At 40.7% G+C, this 20,088-nt stretch overlaps 1 protein-coding gene across 2 annotated transcripts; it reads right to left on the reverse strand.

Moving 5' to 3' along the window:
* Nucleotides 1-25: 25 nt before the first annotated feature.
* Nucleotides 26-17,385, reverse strand: armc2 (armadillo repeat containing 2). 2 transcript variants are annotated; one of them, XM_063496109.1, is made up of 18 exons: nucleotides 17,071-17,385; nucleotides 13,903-14,121; nucleotides 13,732-13,804; nucleotides 13,218-13,389; nucleotides 12,545-12,671; nucleotides 9,804-9,868; nucleotides 9,105-9,212; nucleotides 7,958-8,142; nucleotides 7,729-7,831; nucleotides 7,371-7,585; nucleotides 6,195-6,340; nucleotides 5,068-5,167; nucleotides 3,788-4,097; nucleotides 2,340-2,462; nucleotides 2,144-2,257; nucleotides 1,737-1,869; nucleotides 1,007-1,161; nucleotides 26-829 (listed from the first exon to the last, which is right to left on the reverse strand). In XM_063496109.1, exons 2-18 carry the CDS (start codon nucleotides 14,109-14,111, stop codon nucleotides 696-698), a joined length of 2,472 nt encoding a protein of 823 aa, XP_063352179.1. In that variant the 5' UTR covers nucleotides 14,112-14,121; nucleotides 17,071-17,385; the 3' UTR covers nucleotides 26-695. The 2 variants fall into 2 exon arrangements, with proteins under 2 accessions (XP_063352179.1, XP_063352178.1); XM_063496108.1 differs by lacking the exon at nucleotides 17,071-17,385 and adding an exon at nucleotides 15,275-15,465.
* Between the last annotated feature and the right edge of the window lie 2,703 nt (nucleotides 17,386-20,088).

The following is a 20,088-nucleotide window of genomic DNA, read 5'->3' on the forward strand; positions in this document are numbered from 1 at the left end:
ATTAAGTACAAGTTCAAATGCCACACAATCCACAAACGATAAAAGATTTACACATGAGGTAAATTCCAGGTCGGTCATCTGTTGTTTTTTAAAACAACATAAAACATTATGTACTGTACAATACAGTGCAAAGCCAGTCATATGAGCGTGCAAAGAGGTGTTTTGAAATTATTCTTGTGCGTGATAAACCCTAAAAGGTTTGTGGAACTGAAAGTGGATGATATGCAAATATGTGTCCATACATGTTCCAAAGTATAAAGGGCTCAACAAATATCACATCCACACACCACTTTTTTTTTTTTTTTTTTTCTTTACAGTTTAGATTAAGCCTGCTTGCTATATCCTGGATTATTACCTGTATGATTAGATAAAATTAAAACCTGAGACATTTTATGCATTTACAGTATAAGTGTTTCATATTTGCCTGTCTGATCTGCAGCCTTTAAACTTTACTGGCTGTAACTTCACCCTTGGTGGAAAACATGACGGCTATGTGGAGCATATTCAGCATATTTAGAGGATTACAGTGCAGGAGTCGGCTGAGCTCATTTCAGCTCTGGTCACGCTTGTTTTCTGCACATGAAGGAAACTACAAAACTTTACAGCCAGCTATACAAAGCTGCAAGTGGTGGCGTGTTTGATTGTAAAAGTATAAATTCAGTTTTTGCTGACACAAAACTCCACGCCCGACTCTCTCAGGCTGTCAGATCTGCAGACTGGAGCATCTTCATCAGTTTTTGAGCGACAGGTAGGAACTCTAACTCCCAGCATGCTCTGTGGAAGTCTTTCAAGTCCTCGTTGTCTGTCCACTTCAGAGCCTCCTCCTCATCTAAGGAATTTGCAAAGACAAGAGTGTGAGAGGGGAAGGTGGGGATACGTGTAGCCCTCCCTTCCCCATGAGGGCCTCTGGTGTGAATCGGACATGTTTCCAGTGTGTCCCTCCCTTCTTATGCAAAAGGAGGGACACACATTCTCTCCTTATGTGTGAATCTTTACTAACACCAACCTAAGTATGCAGTGAGGATCTCCAGCAGAGATTCTCTCTCCTTGGTGTATAATACTTTCTCTGAGCTGCCACCAGTCAGGTTCCACACGGCCTGGCAAATCTGGCCCGCCAGCTGCCAATCACCCAGTCCAAAGTCTCTCAGACAGTCCACCAGCCTGATCACACGCACACACACAGAGACACACATCATATGACTTTTACTAAGCGGATTCACATGACCTAGAGGTTTGTGAACTCCACTTCACTGGCCCTTTATCTAAAAAGAGGATAAAGGGTGGGTATAAAGGGGAAATAAAAAGTTGGAGCGGTGCTCGCTTAGGAAAGCGTGAAGAACTGCACCACAGCCTCATAAATCCAAATTTACACATCTGTATGTTTGGATGAATCTGACAAGGATAAACATGAAAGCTAGATAATCAGGAACATCTTATTTGTAGCTGTGGAGTTGTTCGTCAGTTAAAGACCAGAAACCCCCACATCCCACCCCCTCCCCCAAAAAAACAAAATCCCAAGGAGGATGCCTTCTGTGTACATAAAGTTAGTAATATTTTTCATAAATAAACCTTAAATAAATAACGTCTTTCTTCTTTTATGCTTGCTTTTTTAAGCCCTTTGGAATTAACAGGTAATCTGACCACCTAGTCTGACATGTTGAATTCAATAATTAGCAGTATAATAGTGACTCTAGTGATGCACAGTGATGATGATCACAGCATGCTTTCATCCTTACTTGGCAGAAGCCCCCTCCACCGTGAGACAGACCCTGCTGGGAGGATCCAGAGCCAGGTTGGTGAGGACCCCGCAGGCTGCAAAGCACATCTCGTTGCTCTTTGAGTCGAGCAGTGTTACCACAAACTGGTGCACTTAGGAGGGAGGAAGATGGCAGCGTGAGTGAGGGAGTGCACCAAGACAAGGAGAGGCAAAGATAAGAGAGCCGCTATCACCAGAGTTCAGTGGGCATGCTGACTGTTTCTGGCCTTGCAGATAAGTGTAGCCTAAACATGACATAATCATATGCAGAGCTGGGTCCTGCATCTAGGATGTGTGCCTGAGTGTTAAAGAGGGTTTCCTGCAGTAAACTTAGGCTCACTGTCTCTGCTCTACCTGCGAGAGTATGAAAACTGCATTTTCATGCACCTTTGTTTCGCATGATGAAGTTCCGAACGTCCTCGTAATGCGACAGGTTTCCATAGACGCGAACGGCCTCGAGCATGGCTCCTGTACTAGAGCTGAGCAGCAACTTCAACATCACTGTGGAGCAAAGAAAAAGAAAGAGTTGGAACTTAAAAAAAAAATCTATCTATTTTGTCCTCTCTTGGCTTGCCGGCCTTACGCTTTGCAATATGGAGCTGATTGTGTTTGATGGCAGAAGTCTCTTTATGGTAGAAGGACAGGTTGTTGATGGCAGCGGCCACATTGACTAGCAGCTCCTCGCTCTCCTCCACTGTCCTCAGCTCTGTGGCACCAACCCCCCGACACACACACACACACACACACACACACACACACACACACACACACACACACACACACACACACACACACACACACACACAAAGACACAAAAATGTGTAACATTAAATTATTTTGTGCATCTGCCATCAGGAACACAACTTTAAAATCTACTTCCACAGTTTAAATATGAAAAAATATCTGCAGAACTAAAGTGACCAGCCTGTGAGTTTTGCCTTTAGCTCTGCTGAACTAATGTGACAGTGACATTATGATTAAAAATAGCTGCTATCTGTAGTTAATTTTGGCCTCCTACAGTTGGTTTGATCGTGAGCTGGCACACATAGGTCAAAGTGACCGGGTGCAACCAGCCATGACACCACGAGCAGCCTGAAAACAAGGCCTGCTCCCGATATAGCAGCAGATGTCTTGTGCTCGGTCATAAATCGTGAATATTGCGGTTGCGCTGTCAACCGTCTCCTGCGTCACTCGGAAGATGGTTTCTGGTTCTGACTGGAAGCGCCGCTTTGTACCCTCAAAAACTCTTTAATGTCGAGCGCCTCGACCCGTCGCGATCTTTATCAAAACAGGACATCAATCAGCCCAATCTGCTCTTTCATTCTCAGCTCAGATTTTGTCTTCCCCTCTCAGTAATTTTTTGTTTCTGCCTTCAGTTGCTTCTCTCCACAGTCTCCCTTACCTGATGTGCCCCTCGATCTAATAATGTTCCCACCTATTTTTCACTAGTTTGACCTCTGTGTTGTTTGTGAAAATTTGACTGTGTAGGAGGCAGGCAGCAGAGAATACAGAGCTTAACGCCCACCCATGTATCAGTTCAACCTGTCCTGAAACCATCTAACCACATGGGAGATATTCACACACGCAAACCGAGTCGGCTGTGAGATGTCACAGAACATCCTGCTCATGCAGTGAAGCGCTTCTTCTGTCAGCCTTAAAAAAAGAAAAAAGAAAAAGAAGAAGAAAAAAAAACAGGTAAACCGAAAGAGGATGTGCTGCACAGCAAACAGAAAGTACTGAGAGGAAACTGAATGATGGAATGAACAGACAGATATGGAGTGTGTTTTTGTGTTTTTGACAAAAGTCATGTCTTGTTCCCAGCACAAGGGAAGTGGTTGTGTACCTCGTAGGTACTTAAGGTGCACTAAACCGCTATATTTAAACCTATCAGACTTCAGATGTTTACATGCTGCTTTCGTTGCGTACCATGAAAAAACAGGCCACTGTTAAGCCTGCTGACTGTTTCATCTTCTTTAACCTAATAAAGGATCTGACTTAAAGAAGATGAAGCTGCTCCTTCCTTGTGCTCACCAAGCGTCTCCATCAGAAGCCGAATGCAGGCTGTGTCTGCGGCCATAGGTGGACCCACGGTGGGGTGGATGCACATATTCGCCAGCACTCTGACCAGCTTCACCAGCACGTCGTCAGCCACCTGTGGTCTGACGGGAGGAGAGGCACCTTTCTGCACGACTGTGTGAGGTGGCCCATCTTTTCGCTGGTAGATGTCATACAGCAGGAGAAGCGTGCGCATGCAGCCGTCGCACTGAAAGAGCTCCAGTCGGGGCTCGTCGCTTTTGGCCGTGAGATTCCCGAGGGTGAAGAGGAGGCGCATGACAAGATCCTGCGAACAAGTGGTGGAGATCGGTGGCGAAACATCAGTTTATGGATTTAAATTTATTAGATGTTTGCTTAGGTAAAAAAGAAAGTGACAAGGAAATGTTTAACTGTCTAAACTGACACTGTAAAGGTTTGGCTTTTTTAATAAAGGCCACTAATCTTTATTCTAACCACCTGATTCTCTATCAGCAATGTTTGATTAGTACATTTATATTCGACTATCCAGAGCAGAAGGAGGCTGATTGTGTGTGACACCACCTACAGGAAAGCAAGCCTCTCCTGTCATGCAGCACGAGCACCTGTGTCACTCAGAGTTTAGAGTTGTGTAGATTGGTTTGACTGCGATTACACAATATTTTGTCAATGAGTTACCATGCTTATGGAAAACAACTACGTCACACCCTACAGAGCAGGTGAGAGCGCACTCGTGTCTCCCATTAACGTGTACCGACCCTGATATGAGGACGGGACGTGGTGTCCCAGGATGTTTATTACATGTTTTGCTATCCAGTGTGTTTATGTTTATGCGTGTGTGTTTGTATCTGTGGGTGTCAGTTTATTCCAAATGAAATGAGAAGCACTTGTGAGTCGAGTCTAGTTGCCAAAGTCCCACATTCATCCTCTCCTCTTCCCTCCATATTCTCTTCCTTCCTTCCCTAGTCTAGCTTCCCTTCCACTTCTGAATCACTTCTTCTTCTGTGCCTATTCAATCTTTCCTTCTCTCCTCCATTTTCATGTCTTTTTGCATACTCATCTGGTTGATTAAATATCTAATCAAACACACAGCAGAGGAGAAATTTTTATAGTAATAAACAATTCATATAAAACAAGTAAACAGTCCAGTAAAGGTGCATAAGTAACTTAGTGTAAAAAACCCCCCACATAGACATGCTTACAAACAAGAAGAACACCTCTCTTTAATTCTGAAAAGTCTCGAGCACACACAAGAACACAGAGGAGGCTTGTGGACTCACCTGTTTTTGGTGATGTTTGCTCAACAGCTCTAAAAATAGCTGGTAGCAGTCGGGGGTCTGAGCCAGAGCGAGGCGGCACTCAGAATATGAAGAAAGTTTACTGAGGGTGAGAGGGGACAAAAAATACCATAGACCACTCCACTCAACTCACTGCCCTGCTAGGGTGACTAAATATGGTGACATTAAATCAACATGGAAAATGCATTGATAAATCTGAGCTGAATATTTTCATTATCACGAGAAAACACATTTTTAAAAAGCTAATTTTCTTTATTTTAGACTTCATGAATTATTCTTATCACATATTGATAAACTGATGAGGCTGGGGTTACAGAAAGAGAAAGATGGGGATGCAAATTGTGCTTGATTGCTTCAGTTTGGTGTTGGTATGAAGATCAGAGAGTATTTAGTCTGTATTATCCTCTACGACCTTTCAAAAGGTTGTCAAAATATCACAGAGCACTTATTCCAAAGTAGATTTGCAGTTACCATTATATACAGTGTATATCCACTCACTGGACACTTTATTAGGTACACTTTGCTTGTTCAAGAAACCATTTTGATGCTTTCAGCTTTGTGACATTGTGCACTTAAGGAGGTATATATGATTAAGACACACTGAGTTGCTGTCATGTGATTGATTCGATATTTATGTTAACAAGCAGCTGGACAGATGCACTTAATGAAGTGACCAATGAGTTTAACTCCACCCATGAGCATGTTTTTTTATCATATGTCCTAAAAATCTATGTACTTTCCTGAGGTTCCACCTCTGTGTATGTAGTAAGAATGATTTAGGTGAGCAAGTTCACATAGATTATGATTCTGTATTTTTAATCTTGTAGTTATTCACAGTACTGGACAGTTAAAACTCTGATAAGTGAACGCAAGTCAAACAGGACATCAAACATAAGAGAGGGTGATGTGTCATATTTTTCCATAGGTGTAGTTAGAAAACCATACGTCGAACCACCTCTACATGCTACATAATGCCGAAAAATCTTGTGTTACTGATCTAACATCATGCGAAATTATGGAATAGAAAAAAGAGTAAAGGGGAAACTAACAGGGACCTTAAAGTGTGATTTAATTAAAAAAACAGAAATGGATCTGTGGATTTTCGATACCTGTAAATTCTGGAAATGTTCATGCAGACATCCTGATCTTCACAGTGTTGCTGCAGCACTTGGCAAAGCGCTGGTAGTATGGAGAATGAAACAAACAGTGGACGGGAATCAGAGAGGTCGGCAAGATTCCTCAGGATCGTTGTCAGCTACAGAGGTGAAAAGACAGAAAAGAGTCCAGTGTAGCTTAGCAAAGAAAAATACACCTAGTACATTAATGGTTTGTAATAAGGCCAGAGTTTGTGACGCTGGCCTGTTCATCATGGTGTACAACATAGCAACTGGAAACTGCCCACTGCTGATCAGGATATCCTTCACTGCACACACTGAACAATATATGGGACTGTTTTCTTTCATCTGTGCAATATCTCTAAAATTAGAAACATCCTGCTTCAGAGTGAGTGAAGCTGAAACACTAACTAACACTACTTTTAGATTGGACTATTGTAATTCATAATGATCAGGTTGTGCTGAAAGTTCAGTGAAAAGCCTTCAATTGATCCAAAACGCTGCAACAAGAGTAAGATCACAGGACTTCAGGACAGGACAGGACTTCCTGCAGTGCACTGAGCACTTCCTCTCCACTCACTTCTTTTCACTCCATCCCCCCAACCGGCCACAACAGATGGCTGTCCCTCCTCGAGCCTTGCTCTGCAGGAGGTTTCTTCCTGTTAAAAGGGAGTTTTTCATTCCCACCGTCACTAAGTACTCGCTCAAAGAGGGTCGTTTGTTTGTTGGGGTTTTCCAAAGAACATCGTACGGTCTTTACTTAAGAGTTGAACTGAAGTGCGAAAATAAATCATTCTATGATAAGAGGGAAACAGTCAAGTAAACAGCAGTACCGAAACTACCCTGAAAGTCATTGTGTGCTTATTTCGCCTTCATCAATGAGTCATGTTAGATATGAAATGAAGAACGGGTTGACAGTTTGTTTACTTGGGCCAGTTTCTGTGGTTGGCAGCAATAATTTTCAGTGCAGTCAAGCAGGCTGCTACTTGTGCAGCACAGAATACTATTCTCATGGGGCAGCTTAAATACCAGACATTAACCAAAACATTTGATAGTGGAAAAATCTGCATCAGTCAAAAAACTGGTAAATTTTTTACTGATATGGTTTAACATCTTGGTTTTAAGGAGAAATATATATGAAACAAAAATTTGATGCTTTTTAATTGGTACCTGTACAAGGATGTGGCCTGCTATGGGGAGGTTGGTTTCTTCAACTATGCAGAGTTTCTGGATGAGTTTCTGTGCCACACATATGAAGTTTTTATCCAGCAATATTCTGAGGATTTCAGCGTTTCCAGAGAGAAATTTCAAAGTTCCAACACAATATAGGATTGCTTCTCCAGATGCAGACACATGTTCATTGCTTAGCATCCTCAGCAATGAATCTAGACACAGAAAACATTTGATGTTATCTTCCCTATATGGAGATTCATGCATCTATAAGACATGCAGTCGTATTTGTTCACAAAATTTCAGACCAGAGTTACAGAATAGATAACCACTATGCTGTCTACTGTTCCATCCTGACCAATGACTGAGTTGTTCTGGAAGAGGATGTCGTTGCTTTCAGTGCGGCTGATCTGGAAGATGAGTTTACAGATGTTGAGCAGGTTGTTTCCACTGACGCACAGCTGGGGAGAAAAATACAAAATTTTTTGTATAAAATAGCGGGGGTGCTTTGTGACAGAGATAAGTAGCAGACATGCTGACATGCACACACCCCCGCAGACAACCTTGCAAACTCACAGATGACTCACAGCAAGGCACAGCTGGGCAATGTGCATGTTGAGCTGGGCATAGTTGAGGTCAATGAGTCGGAACAGTGTTCGAAGTATCCCTGACCTCTTCTTACAGCGCCGACCGAGCATGTCCGCCTCTGCCAACGTGCCGTGGAGACGGTCACACAAATCACACAGGCAGTCAACCGAGCCCTCGGAACCACCTTGCATTGCAGGCAGCGCACACACATTTCAAAAAAACAAAGTCAAGTTTAGGACAGCATGTGCAAAACTCACAATAAGGGCAAACATGTATTTGTACAAATACAGATCAGAGATGTTTTTTGTGTCTTTCATATTGTACATTACAAAGGCTCTCCTGTTCGTGTGTGGTTGCGAATCAATAATCCTTTGGTCAGCAGAAAATGAACATTTTCCTTCCTCTTGCAAGAAGCAGCTTTGGATTTCATTGGTAATATGCAGGGGAACAATTCAGCGACAGGCAGCTGTGCTCTTTAGTGGAGGAAGAGAAAGGGTGGAGTTTTTCCTTGTTTTCGAGGTAAAATAAATGTTTTCCCAGCATAAATAGCAGGGCCTGGCCATGTCTAAAAAAGGTTGAACCCAGTCTAACACTCAGCACTTCACTGGAATATCTCTTTCTGAATCTGAAAGGTGTTTTATGCATGCACCAGAAGGCCCTTGGTACAATAAATATTTAATATTTATCTTCCAAATGAATTTTCCATTAAATTTGTAAAATGTTAAAATATTTACAGCCATAGATTTCATTTTATGGCTGTCAGACTCCAGTTGCAGGCAAGACAATTCTGTATGGATGCCAAGCATAATATTACTCTTTCTTTCTTTGGCAGCTAAAATGACAGTACTTTTTCATTTTGTGAGACTTTGTGCATGACTATCTGCCAGTGTTGAAAAATCTAGTTTTCAGCCTGCTGGCTGTAAATAAAAAGTGCTCTTGAAACACAGGAAATAGGTATGAATATGAGAAGGTTAGCACAAATAAAAAGATAAAAATAAGTGCCTTAACCACAATCCACTTTAGATTGGCTCTGGAAACATTCAGGCCCAAAGGGTTATATATAATATTTTGATGATTTGAATGCATTTGAATGTTCTATATTTGGACCGTGTTTCGGGGGTTTCTTTATTACACTGGCCACAATACCTGCAGCCACACTCTCTAGTTTCTGAAGGAGAGGAACGATCACATTATTCCACATCAGTGACTCTGCATCCTCCTCTGTGTTGCCCTTGTTGTCTCCACGCTCTGGCTCTGAAATGTGCAGAAAGAATTGCAGTTAGCCAATTACCACCTCAGAAAACAAAAGCGACAACCACAGTTCACAAGTTCACAGTCTTAAAATATAACAGCAGGAAGTTTGATGCCACAGTGAAAAGGTCACCATCCACAGCTAGACTTCCTCTGATTTGTCGGCATGTGGGCATGTGAGCTTGCGCACGTTAACTTGTGCAATCTCTTGCACACAGTGTGCCTGTTTTTTTTTTTTCTTGCTGAATATTTGCATAACCCTTGCTTGGTGTGATGCAGGAAGCTGCGGCTGCACGAACCAAAACTTCTCTAACCTATTGGCTGACTGCCTGTCATGGTAAAACTTGCGCCCTTAGCAACAACACCCAAATCAAAGTTTATTTCTGTTGCACGTGAAACCTTTCTGGGCTCAAGAGTAAACAGAGAGATTTCTTATTTAGATCTGTTTGTACTAATTTTGCTCTACGTTGTGCCTGAGTGAAACCAAGTACATTTCTACTTTTACACGCTGTACAAAATGTACCATTTGTGTTTATTATGCACAACACCATACAAAAAAAGACAGTGAGCTTCATTTAGTGGATGTGAACAAACCTGTTGTGCTATCTCCTTTGCAGTCTTTGGGTCTTACTCCTGAGTCCACATCACTCTGCACTATTCTGAAAAACACACAAAGAGCCTGACTATATAGGGTTTAGATAAAATACACAAATAAGAGTTAAAATGAAGAGGCTCTAGGGGCTCTGGCTCTTAAAAAATAAAATATATTTATTATTATTATTTATTTATGTTTTGCTGATTTTACACCCTGTGAACAAAACGTAAGGTCTATTTTCATCAACAAGCACTAGGTGTCACTGTTGCAACAGTGATTGAAACGTGTATAGGCTCCGCTGCTTCACTGTATCTGTGTGTCTGTGCATGTACATTTGCACCCATGCAGATATGTGTGTACCCGAACGTTGCTGTGTGACCACTTTTTAATTTTAATTTTTTTTTGTTTGTCTAGAGGTGTGCTGCTTTGCAGGATGCACAACTGCAATCCCCAACAGACAGGAACTAAGATCTCAGCTTTGTGGGCAGTCTGGTTAAAGGTGTTCATGCTTTGTCACTGCGAGCCGTCTCCAAAACCTTACAATTTGTTCTGCAATAACCGTAATGTGCTCCCAAAAACACGCCCAAGTGTCATGCTGTGTTATGTGTTGTGGCTCGCCCTTGCATGTCACTCTTAGATCTGAGTGTCTGCATTTAAACTCTGCACTGTTCCACCCACACTCAAAGATAATGACTCAGTGCTCCAGTATATTCTATATTACATGACAGGTGCCGTTTCTTATGACCAATTAATACCTAATGACTTTCTGTAACTGTAAGATTTACTGCAAAAAGCACACAAATATGTAAAGAGGGAATCAGCTTTAAAAACATTGAAAGGTGTAACCACTCCTGTAGAAGACAAAAACAAGGACTGAAGCTTCTGTAATATCACAGGTTAACTCTCAGGATTTGTTATTTCTTTGAACTTTTACATACAAGTGACAGATGTGAGATTTGGCAGCTATTATCTTTTCATTTCAATGAAGAATCCTCAGAAGAAGCTTGTTTGATGCTCTTTGATTAATATACAGTTTTGGGGCATTATAATATAGCACACTCACCTTGGTGATTTGATGAATGTTAAAATCTGGCACACGGGGCATATGGAGTAGGGAGTGCTGGCTAGGGTATGCTACAGTGAATGTCAGGGGGCTTTAGCTCTGTATGATAGGATTAAGAGCCCGATAATAAGGCCTCTTTGTGTGATTCGGCATTCTCGGAGACATGACCTCATCCCTGTCTTAGGCCTGGCCAGTGCACTGCAGTCACAATACACGCTGCTGCCAGTCTTGCCCAGATGGGCACCCAAATCTAATAGAGAGCCATTTGGAGCTATAGAGCTCTGGCTTATTGGAGAAAAAGAACCTAGTGGATGTCTAATCTCCCCTATCTTTATATCTCATCCAACTCATCATATTAATCTGTCCAGCTGCGTCCATTTCCACTTGCAGTGTGCTTCTGCCTTGGCTCTATGTGATTTTTCATTGTTCTCCTCTGTCTAATGTCTCTTTTATACAGTTCCTTGCAACACTAAAGAACTGTGCTTTAAAAACTCTGACCTAGAAAGAATCAAAAAGGGGAAGTCTTCAAGCCCATTTTGTGTAATAATAACGTGACCCCAGTTTTCTCACTTGGGACTTCTCTTTGTCAGCAACAAGTTATACAAACATAGCATGTTAACTTGGTATTAGGTAGGAGGTTGAGCTTGAGGCCATGGCCCAGATTTCCTGTAAAAGTGTTTTATGGTCTGCTCACCCCCCTTCAGCAGCCCCAACTGCCCCACCCAATCGATGGGCAAATGGATTGTAACGACAGCCCCCGACCTCACGGTCAGAGTTATGCCCCTCGTGCTGACACACAGCTGATGAGGTCGGCAAAAAAAAGCAGAGCTTTTAGCCTCTGTGCACTATGGAAATGTAAAAGCTGACATTTGCTAGTAATGACAGATAGAGACAGTTTCGATGGGAAGAAGAAGCTCGACTTGACCAAGATATGGTGTACAGTGATGTATATGAGGGTTTAAAAGGGGTCGCTTGCCTGAAGTTAAAGAATTCATTCTATCTATTTGTTAGTGACCCCACTGCTGGTCTAACTGACTTCAGCTATTCGGCTACAGTTGAACATATGAACAATGGTTGGCCGTGGGTCAAGCAGACGATAGTTTTAAAATCCTTTTACTTCGGAATAAGTTCACGACAAGTTTAAAAGTAATAGTCCCTACTTTTGACTTATTGCCTCATTTACATTTTTCTGCAAACAGAAGAAGTATTCTCCAAGAGATCACAATTTTTAAAAAAGTAAAATACAAAATATCCTACAGCAACATAAAAATACTGATAAAGTTAGTCCTTGTAGAATTTAAAAAAAAATGTACTGACAGTTACAGGGATGGGCATTTAGGTACAAAATAAACAACTATACTCATATCAGCTTTACTGACGCATTTGCTGCTTTGATCCTCTGCCCAGTAGTCTGGTTTACTTATGAACCACAACCCAAAGACAATATAAGAAAGAGAGGAAACAAAGCAAGGAGAGGGAGAAGGATTTGACAAAAAGCAAAAAAAGGGAGGCCCAATCAGCTCAGTGTAGTAATGGCTACCCCTGCACCCTTGCGTGTCAATAAATCTTAAACTCATTGTCGAACTGTCATTACTGTTAAAGATCGGGAGGGTGGAAGGGTGGAGACCGAAGGACATACTGTTTCTTCCAAGTGAAACAGAAGAACAGAAAGCGTACCTTTCACTTGCTGCTGTGTGAGGGCCGGGTTTGACAGGACCACTGTAACCTGCGGTGTGGTCTGTACTGGAAAGTTGCTTAGCTGACAGCTGCTTTTGTCCTGGGCCTGCATTCAGTGGCTCTTTCACTGAACACGTGGAAAAGATGTGGCAAGAAGTTATTTATAGCAACGTTTCTATTTCCTTCATTAGGTAAAAGTACAAGTCTCTATTCATACACATTAACACAGTGCACATATACAGTAAATGTATACAGATAAAGGGCTTAGTCAGTCTCCATTATCTGTTTTACTGCTCTAAATAGCTGAGCAGTTTTGTAGGGAAAGGTTTGAGAGTGAGTAGTCATTTTCCACTCAAAACAGCAGGCGTATATTATGCTTTTTACCAAGCCCCACCACAGAGAATGTAAATCAGGTAAAATGTCAGCATGTGAATGGCTCCATTCATTCCCCTTTCAGAAAACTGCTTCAGCACTCGTGTCTATGCAGGACACGGAGGAAAATGAATGATGTGTTGTTGTTGTTTTTTTATTTATCTCGTACATATTAAACAGTTCCTAATAAACTGGGTTACTAGCATTTCATAGTAAGCACAGTAAGGGTGCTTTTTTTTTTTACTGCGATCTCTTGTACCGTAAGTTGAGCTTCATTAACATCTTTTCCCCCCTTCTTTACCATTTCGGTGTCCTTCTAAAGGCGGTAACCTGGTGAGAGATCCAGGTCTGAGGAGGCGTGCTCGTACTCCTGCCCCTGCCAGCCCCCTACGCGGTTTCACTGGGCTAGTAGGAGGTTTGGGTAAGGCTTTGAATGGATCGTCAACATCACAGGGGACTGAAAACTTTGGCTTCTGGCAAAGCACAAACATCAAGCGCTGAGTATTAGCCAGAGGAAAAATTTACTTGAGACATCAGCACTTTTATAAGCAGAGAAATTTCATTGCATTTATTGCTTCCTTTGCATTTGTTTTTTAAAACTTAAATGCTATTTAATTAGCATATTTAGCATATTTAGGTGGTGCACAGAGGTGTACTGGCCTATTATCCAATTTACTGCTTTGCTCCAAGATTACAAGTTTATTTATCCACTGAAGATTAGAAGTGTACATACTGAAAATTGACCCTTATTCTGGGATAACCTTCCTGCTTAGACTACAATGCATATTGTGTGTTTATGTGTGATAAGAACATACATGATCCAAAGGAGAGAGACGAGTCCCTGAACCTGGCCTGGAGTCTGAAGCATCAAAACTTTGAGCATGAAGGCTACAGAGTAAAAAAAGACCCCAACAAAAACAAACGATTACTTTCATCGGAACCACAGTTTATTTTAGATCTTCACAGAAGTGCCATTTCTGACTAACCTAAAAACAGAAGGTGGTCTGTTGTCACGAATAGAGGCGCTCCCAAAAAGTTGTCTATGTCCATCTCTGGGAGTAAATGGCCGGTGAGTGGACTGAACTCGTAGGGACTGTCTGACCTCATTTACTATCTCTGCACACGTTTTCCTCAAAGCGTTGCGCCGGGGCATCAAGGGGCTGCAGATCTCATGTTTCGTCTCTGTAGAGGCCATATAGGCCTAACTGACATGTGTCAAGAAAGTTCACTGATGATTAAATAATGTCATTATATGTATAGATACAGGGTGTATCACTAATGGATACCCAGAGGTACATGTTACCTTAAAATGAACAGTAGGTGTAAAAGAAGCAATGCAAAATCACCCTAAAGCCCTGTATTCAGTCTCACTTCAGTAAAAGTATGGAGACAAAATGTAAAGCATCAACAGCAAAAGCAGTAATTACCACAGCACAAGGATCCTCCTTACTGGATTATTGTTATTATAAATTAAGCTCCCTGTTATTTTATAAATGAATCGGTTAATTGGTGAATTAATAAAAACATCAGAATAAAATAAATGATTCCCATGAAAACTGGCCCGTGCTGATAAACTGAAACACTTTCACTTATACATAAAAAAACTAAATGGAGAAAAGAAAAACTTAAGAGCTTAAGAGGAACTAATTTTAAGCCACCTAATTAGCTAAACTATAATTGTTGTTAAATTACAAAATTCACACTAATTGTTTCTGCTCAGCTAAATGATCAGCTTTAACTAGATTATCATTAACACTTCATCATATTTTATTAGACTATTTATTTTGTGTGTCCAATCTTTAACTGTACACACCTAGTAGCTAGAACTATCAGATGAATCGCAAACAACAGAACAAAAACCTGCAATCTAAAGTGAAATTTGATGAAGTAATTGTAAACCGCAGGATTAAAGGTAAGTAATCTGTAAGACATACCTTAAGAGTATACTGAAGTAGCCTAATAGCAGACAAAACCGCTATCAGAAGTGCAGATGGAACCAGGAAAGTACTAAAGTAGAGTTTTTGGTTTTGTTTAGTTTTCTGTGGTAGACTATATATATATATTAATATATTTACAAATAAATTATAAGTAATTAACTTTAAGATAACCTTTCCCTGAACCTAAAGACAAGCCCTGAGCTAGAAGTTCCTCTGCGCGTTCACGCTCCGTCTCCATGGCGACAAAGTGCCGCTATGGTAGCTTGAACAACAAACCCTGTAAAGAAAATAACCTAAGCATTCACCAAAGAATACTAAACTGTTTATTTGTCCCTGTGAGAGCAAGAAAACCGAGTTATTTATTATGAATGAAAGCCTGAACATTACTTAAACGTTTATTGAAGAAAGCTGGAGCACTTACCGTTAGCCCCCTTTAAGGTCCTCTAGGGGTAACAGTGGGGAAAAGCATCAGTCGAGCCCTTAAAGTGGGATTTCACGGCCAAAAGAAAAAGCCAGCGATACCTGAAACTTGCTAAAACTGTTCTCGTTTTTGACAACAAGCTAGCCTGACGGTATCACGTGCACGAGCTCCAGTGAGTCTCTCTCTCTCTCTCTCTCTCTCTCCCTCGCGACACGGTGACGCGCCTGCGCATGTTAGGAAGGAAACTGAAGCAAACACGAGTTTCACTCAGAAATGTGAGGACATATATACATCAGTTGTTACAAGTTTTCCTAACTTAACACGTGCCAATAATTGGACTGATAACTACAGTGAATTAACTAATGACAGAGGAAACTTGAAAACAATCAAAAGTATTTTATTTATGCAGGTGTTGCAGCTGGGAAAGCTGTGTGGATGCAAGCTCTGGCCCTGGATAGAAGACCTGTACATTCTTGTATGTATTTTCACTTTATTTTAGTTGCTACAATGAGGACATTAATATGCAGAGGCACACAAATGGGAACTGACTAATATAGCAAGATACTGATGGACATAAACCACACTATTTAACTACAATAGAAAGCTTACACTTTTAAAAAATGGTTTGGCCATTTGAATGAAAAGAGTGTCAGTATTGCTTAGTATTCTTAATAGCATTTGCTGTTAGTGTTATTTTTAACCTATTCTGCTATCAAGAGCATTTTCAGTCCTTTTTAATTCCCAGATAAAAGGCCTCTAAGATGACACTTCGTGTTGAAAAATGTATAACCATTGTTCTTTTTTTCCCATTTAACTACATTAAAAAATATTGATTTATGCATTTATAACTTATCCGATATTCCAATCTATATAAACACTGATTAGGAAAACAGATTTTTAAAACCATATCACACACCCATCACATATCCAAAGCCCACAGATTGCAATATCTACACTTTCACAGTGCGCAGTGCAAGCATTTCTTCATATGGCAGCATATGACTGCATATTACTATACAAATGTTTTACAGGTAGCTGAATCTCAGCTGCTTCTACAATTCTGCTACATTTGTTTTTTGTGTATCCATAATTTCATAAAGCTGGCAATTGTTACAAATCAGCACAGAATAGAAGTCATCGGTGCTGCACTCTAAAGAAGATTTCACAAAGTGAAGCATAGCAGTTCCAACCAACAGTGTAACAGTGTCAAAAACAGCTAAACTGTTATGCTATTTTCCGCTAATAATAGTTTATTTGGTTCTCTGATCACTATTTGGGTACCTCCGATGTCTGTAGTTCTTCTGTTTTTGTGGCTGAGCTGTAGTAGAGGCCAGTGGTTATAGTTTTAGTTCCCCCTCTCACTCATGTAAAAGCCACACAGGTCATCTATAATCCTGTAAGCCAGATGTCTTGTTCTCTCAGCCTATTGCTCTCAGCGACACAGATTGACAGCAGTATACACTAAATAGGAACAGTTTATGGTGTAAAGAAAACTTCATTTCAGTTTTATTGAACATTACAAAGTTTGATCCCAGAAAAAATGCTTAAAAACACACAGAAACAAAAAACATTGGCTCATTATAGAATAAATAACAATCATATATTAGCAATATCCACAAATTATTTTCTTCTGCAGTGTAAAAAAGTTAAAATATTCACTTCTGGCTAAGTTTGATTCGTTTTTACTGTCAACGAGATTGTCAGAGTCCTCCGCCATTTTGTAGTTACACAAAGCGTGACGTTTCAGAAAATAAATAAATAAAAAATGGGAGGACCTAAAATGGCCGCATACTTACGCGGTGTTCATCAGCAAGAGTTTCACTCACACTTGTGGTCCACTGCAAGTTGGTCTTTAATGTTGAGTCCCTGAACACACCATAAAAGACCAATAACTGGCTGTCCTCCTGACACATACTGGAGTTGTACATGGGAAAGCGACCTCCAGCCTTTACTCCCTCAGTCCATTCGAGTTAGCCAAGCTATCCCCGCACTCTCTCCAAGCTTCATTTACTGCAAATGAAGCAGAGTGGAAGAAGGATTTGATCAATATTCATAGGAAAATTCAGAGTTCAGGAGGAGTACATGGTGCCGAAGTTCATTCATTCAACTCGCGCTTCGCTCTGGGTCTCTTTAACCTGTCTAAGATGGGCTGACCACTTTAAACACCAATCAGGACTGTCTGGATTTTCACATTCATCCACTCGTAAACCTTTTCCCCCTGGCTTTTTATTTTTTACACAGTGAAATATACATCTGAACAATCTTGTGAGTCCCTGGTTGGATTTAAATAGCCTTACATGCTTCAGTCTCTTGGATACAGTGAAAACGATTGGCCAGGAGTGCATGCTGTGCATGCCCAATCACAGGGCATCACCAAGGAGCCTGCCAGCCAATGGGAGGAAGAAGATGGTCTCTGTGATTTCATTGTCACTAAGGGAGGGGGGTGAACATGCTGCCAGGACAGTTGGTGCAAACATGCTAAGCAGTGGACTCTATAATATTCAGAGTGTATATGTCTGAGATAACCTGTGGAGCCAGATCAAGAGTGTTGCCAGGAGAGAAGAACGCAGGGCGGGACTAAGGATGAAGCTCCCCTCAGCAGGATCAACACAGTCCCTACACAGTACAAACGAGCTCATAGTACACCCACGTCACTGTTATCGGTGCCGCTCACGTCAGGAATGAATGGGCTGATTTGTGAGAGCTGTCGTCCTGCTTGAAAGTGGCGTGTCTCCTTGGCAACCAGCTCCGTCTCTGTCCAGGAGCTTAGACTGACAGAAAGCACTTAGCTCTTAGGACAGGAGCTTCTTTACCCTTTACCAGCTGCCATTCATTCAGCTCTCTTCATACTTTCTTTTCACATATTTAATCCTAATAGTTTTTTTTTTCTTCTTCATAATTTTTTTCTAAACTATCTGATATCTTGTTTGGGCATTGACTTATTTTGTGGTCTTTCCTCTGTACACCACCACAGTGGTTTTTAAATTAAACTGTCAGGATGTGATTAAAGTGCAGACTTGGGGATAACAAAAGTATTGCGTTAACTATGCAGAAATTACCCCCATTTTTATACATAGTTTCCCTTTTTTCAGAGGCTCAAGCAATTTTATAGCCAGGTGAGGCCTGTTCAGTTGTTATTCAATGTGAAGTGTTGAACTTGCATGTAGTAGCTGTTCACTGGAACTTTTAGTATGAATTCCAATGAGATGTCAGTTTAAGGAAGGCGATCAAAAATCTGATACCTTCTTTAAAGGAGTAAATGCACTAACCAGATTAGCAACATTAACAGGCCATAAGACAACTAGAGTGGATGATGACAGAATTATTTCCGTGGTTAAGACAACTTAAAACAAAAACAACATCTAAGCAAGTCAAGAACACTTTGGAGAGTTTAGGCATATTACTGTCAAAGTCAAGAACCACCTTCATGAATGGAAACACAGAGTGCTTACAACAAGGTGCAAACCTCTGGTTACACTCAAGAACAAGTAGGCCTGATTAAGCTTCTTCTAATATCTAAAACTTTTGTTAAACACCTTGAATCAAAGATTTTAAATTTAGTGATTGTAAAATCCCTTTCACATTATGACCTCACCCACACTACCTTTTTAAAACCTACTTGAAAACCCATTTTCATTCTTTGACATTTAAATCAGACTGTATTGTATTATTAATTTTCTTCTAGCTGTAGTTTGGTCAGTGCCAGTTCTTTTTAAACATGCTTATAAATAAAAAAATAAATTGTATATTGTATATTCTGGGTATAAAAACATTTTTATAAACCAAAAAAAGGTAAGGTTCCAATGGGCTAGGTTTGTTCTCCACCCTAAATGTTTCAGAGTAAAATAAGCACTCTGTGACTGTGACTGTGGTATTCTTGCTTCCCAACAGCAGTAGTCCTCAGTTGCATTGCTTCTATGTTGAACTGGAGACATTGCATTGGATATTTTGGCCTCTCATGGATACAATTGACAGGTCGTCTGGTGCCGGAAATGCTTTTCAGTTAAGCTCACTCATATTTAAATAATTGAATGACATATAACCACTTGAGTGTACCAGTTCGTTACCACATTTTCCACAACCATGTAGACGTTAACCTGCAGGGGAAAAAGGGCTGCTCTTGCTTACACCGGAGGCGTTAGCCACACCCAGAAAACTAATTGCAAACACCCACACACATACACATTGAACAAGATGGCTATGTCCTATGTGTGTTCAGTTATGCATCATAAAGTACCACGTATTTCAGCTGCATTCAAAATATTTGGTTACTTTTAAATAGGATAAATTATTTTAATTGGCTCTTAAATCCACCATGTTTAACCTGTTAAATTTTGTTATGCCTTGATTATTTTCTTTATGTTTTCTTACTTTTGGCTAGTTTTTTAGTCTGTTTATTCCCAGTTTAATTGCTTATGTTACCATGGATACATAGGCCTAGTTCACGAAATGGATGGAGCATTCAGATCCAAAAAGTAAAGCCAACGAACAAGTGCTTTAAACCTGAATCCTTTTTAATGGCCAGTAGGAGGCGATACTTGCCGTTGACTTGTGATTGTGTGGTAGCCTTTTGGCTCCCTTGCGCAATGACCTCAGTAAACACTTTCATGGCAACTTTATGGGGTTAACTGCAGTTTCAGGTCACATTAAATGAAACATTAAGTTCATTTTATAAATTGTGGCCAGTATTTGAGTAAAAAAGGGACTATTATCTAGGTTATGCATATGACAAACTGATGAATAGCCAATGAGCACACAGCCAGAGCCACGCCTTGCACCTCATATCACTGTGATGGCCACTGTGAAAACGCTTA

This window comes from Pelmatolapia mariae, linkage group LG15 (assembly GCF_036321145.2).
Source record: "Pelmatolapia mariae isolate MD_Pm_ZW linkage group LG15, Pm_UMD_F_2, whole genome shotgun sequence".
NCBI lineage: Eukaryota > Metazoa > Chordata > Actinopteri > Cichliformes > Cichlidae > Pelmatolapia > Pelmatolapia mariae.

Bases quoted from the DNA above. Each gene is read 5' to 3' on its own strand.
- armc2 (XM_063496109.1), bottom strand. From the start codon at position 14,111: ATGGCCTCTACAGAGACGAAACATGAGATCTGCAGCCCCTTGATGCCC. The intron at 4,098-5,067 runs GTGAGTCCACAA...ACTTGTTCGCAG, and splicing joins GCAAACATCACCAAAAACAG to GATCTTGTCATGCGCCTCCT. The intron at 2,258-2,339 runs GTAAGGCCGGCA...TTTGCTCCACAG, and splicing joins TCAGCTCCATATTGCAAAGC to TGATGTTGAAGTTGCTGCTC.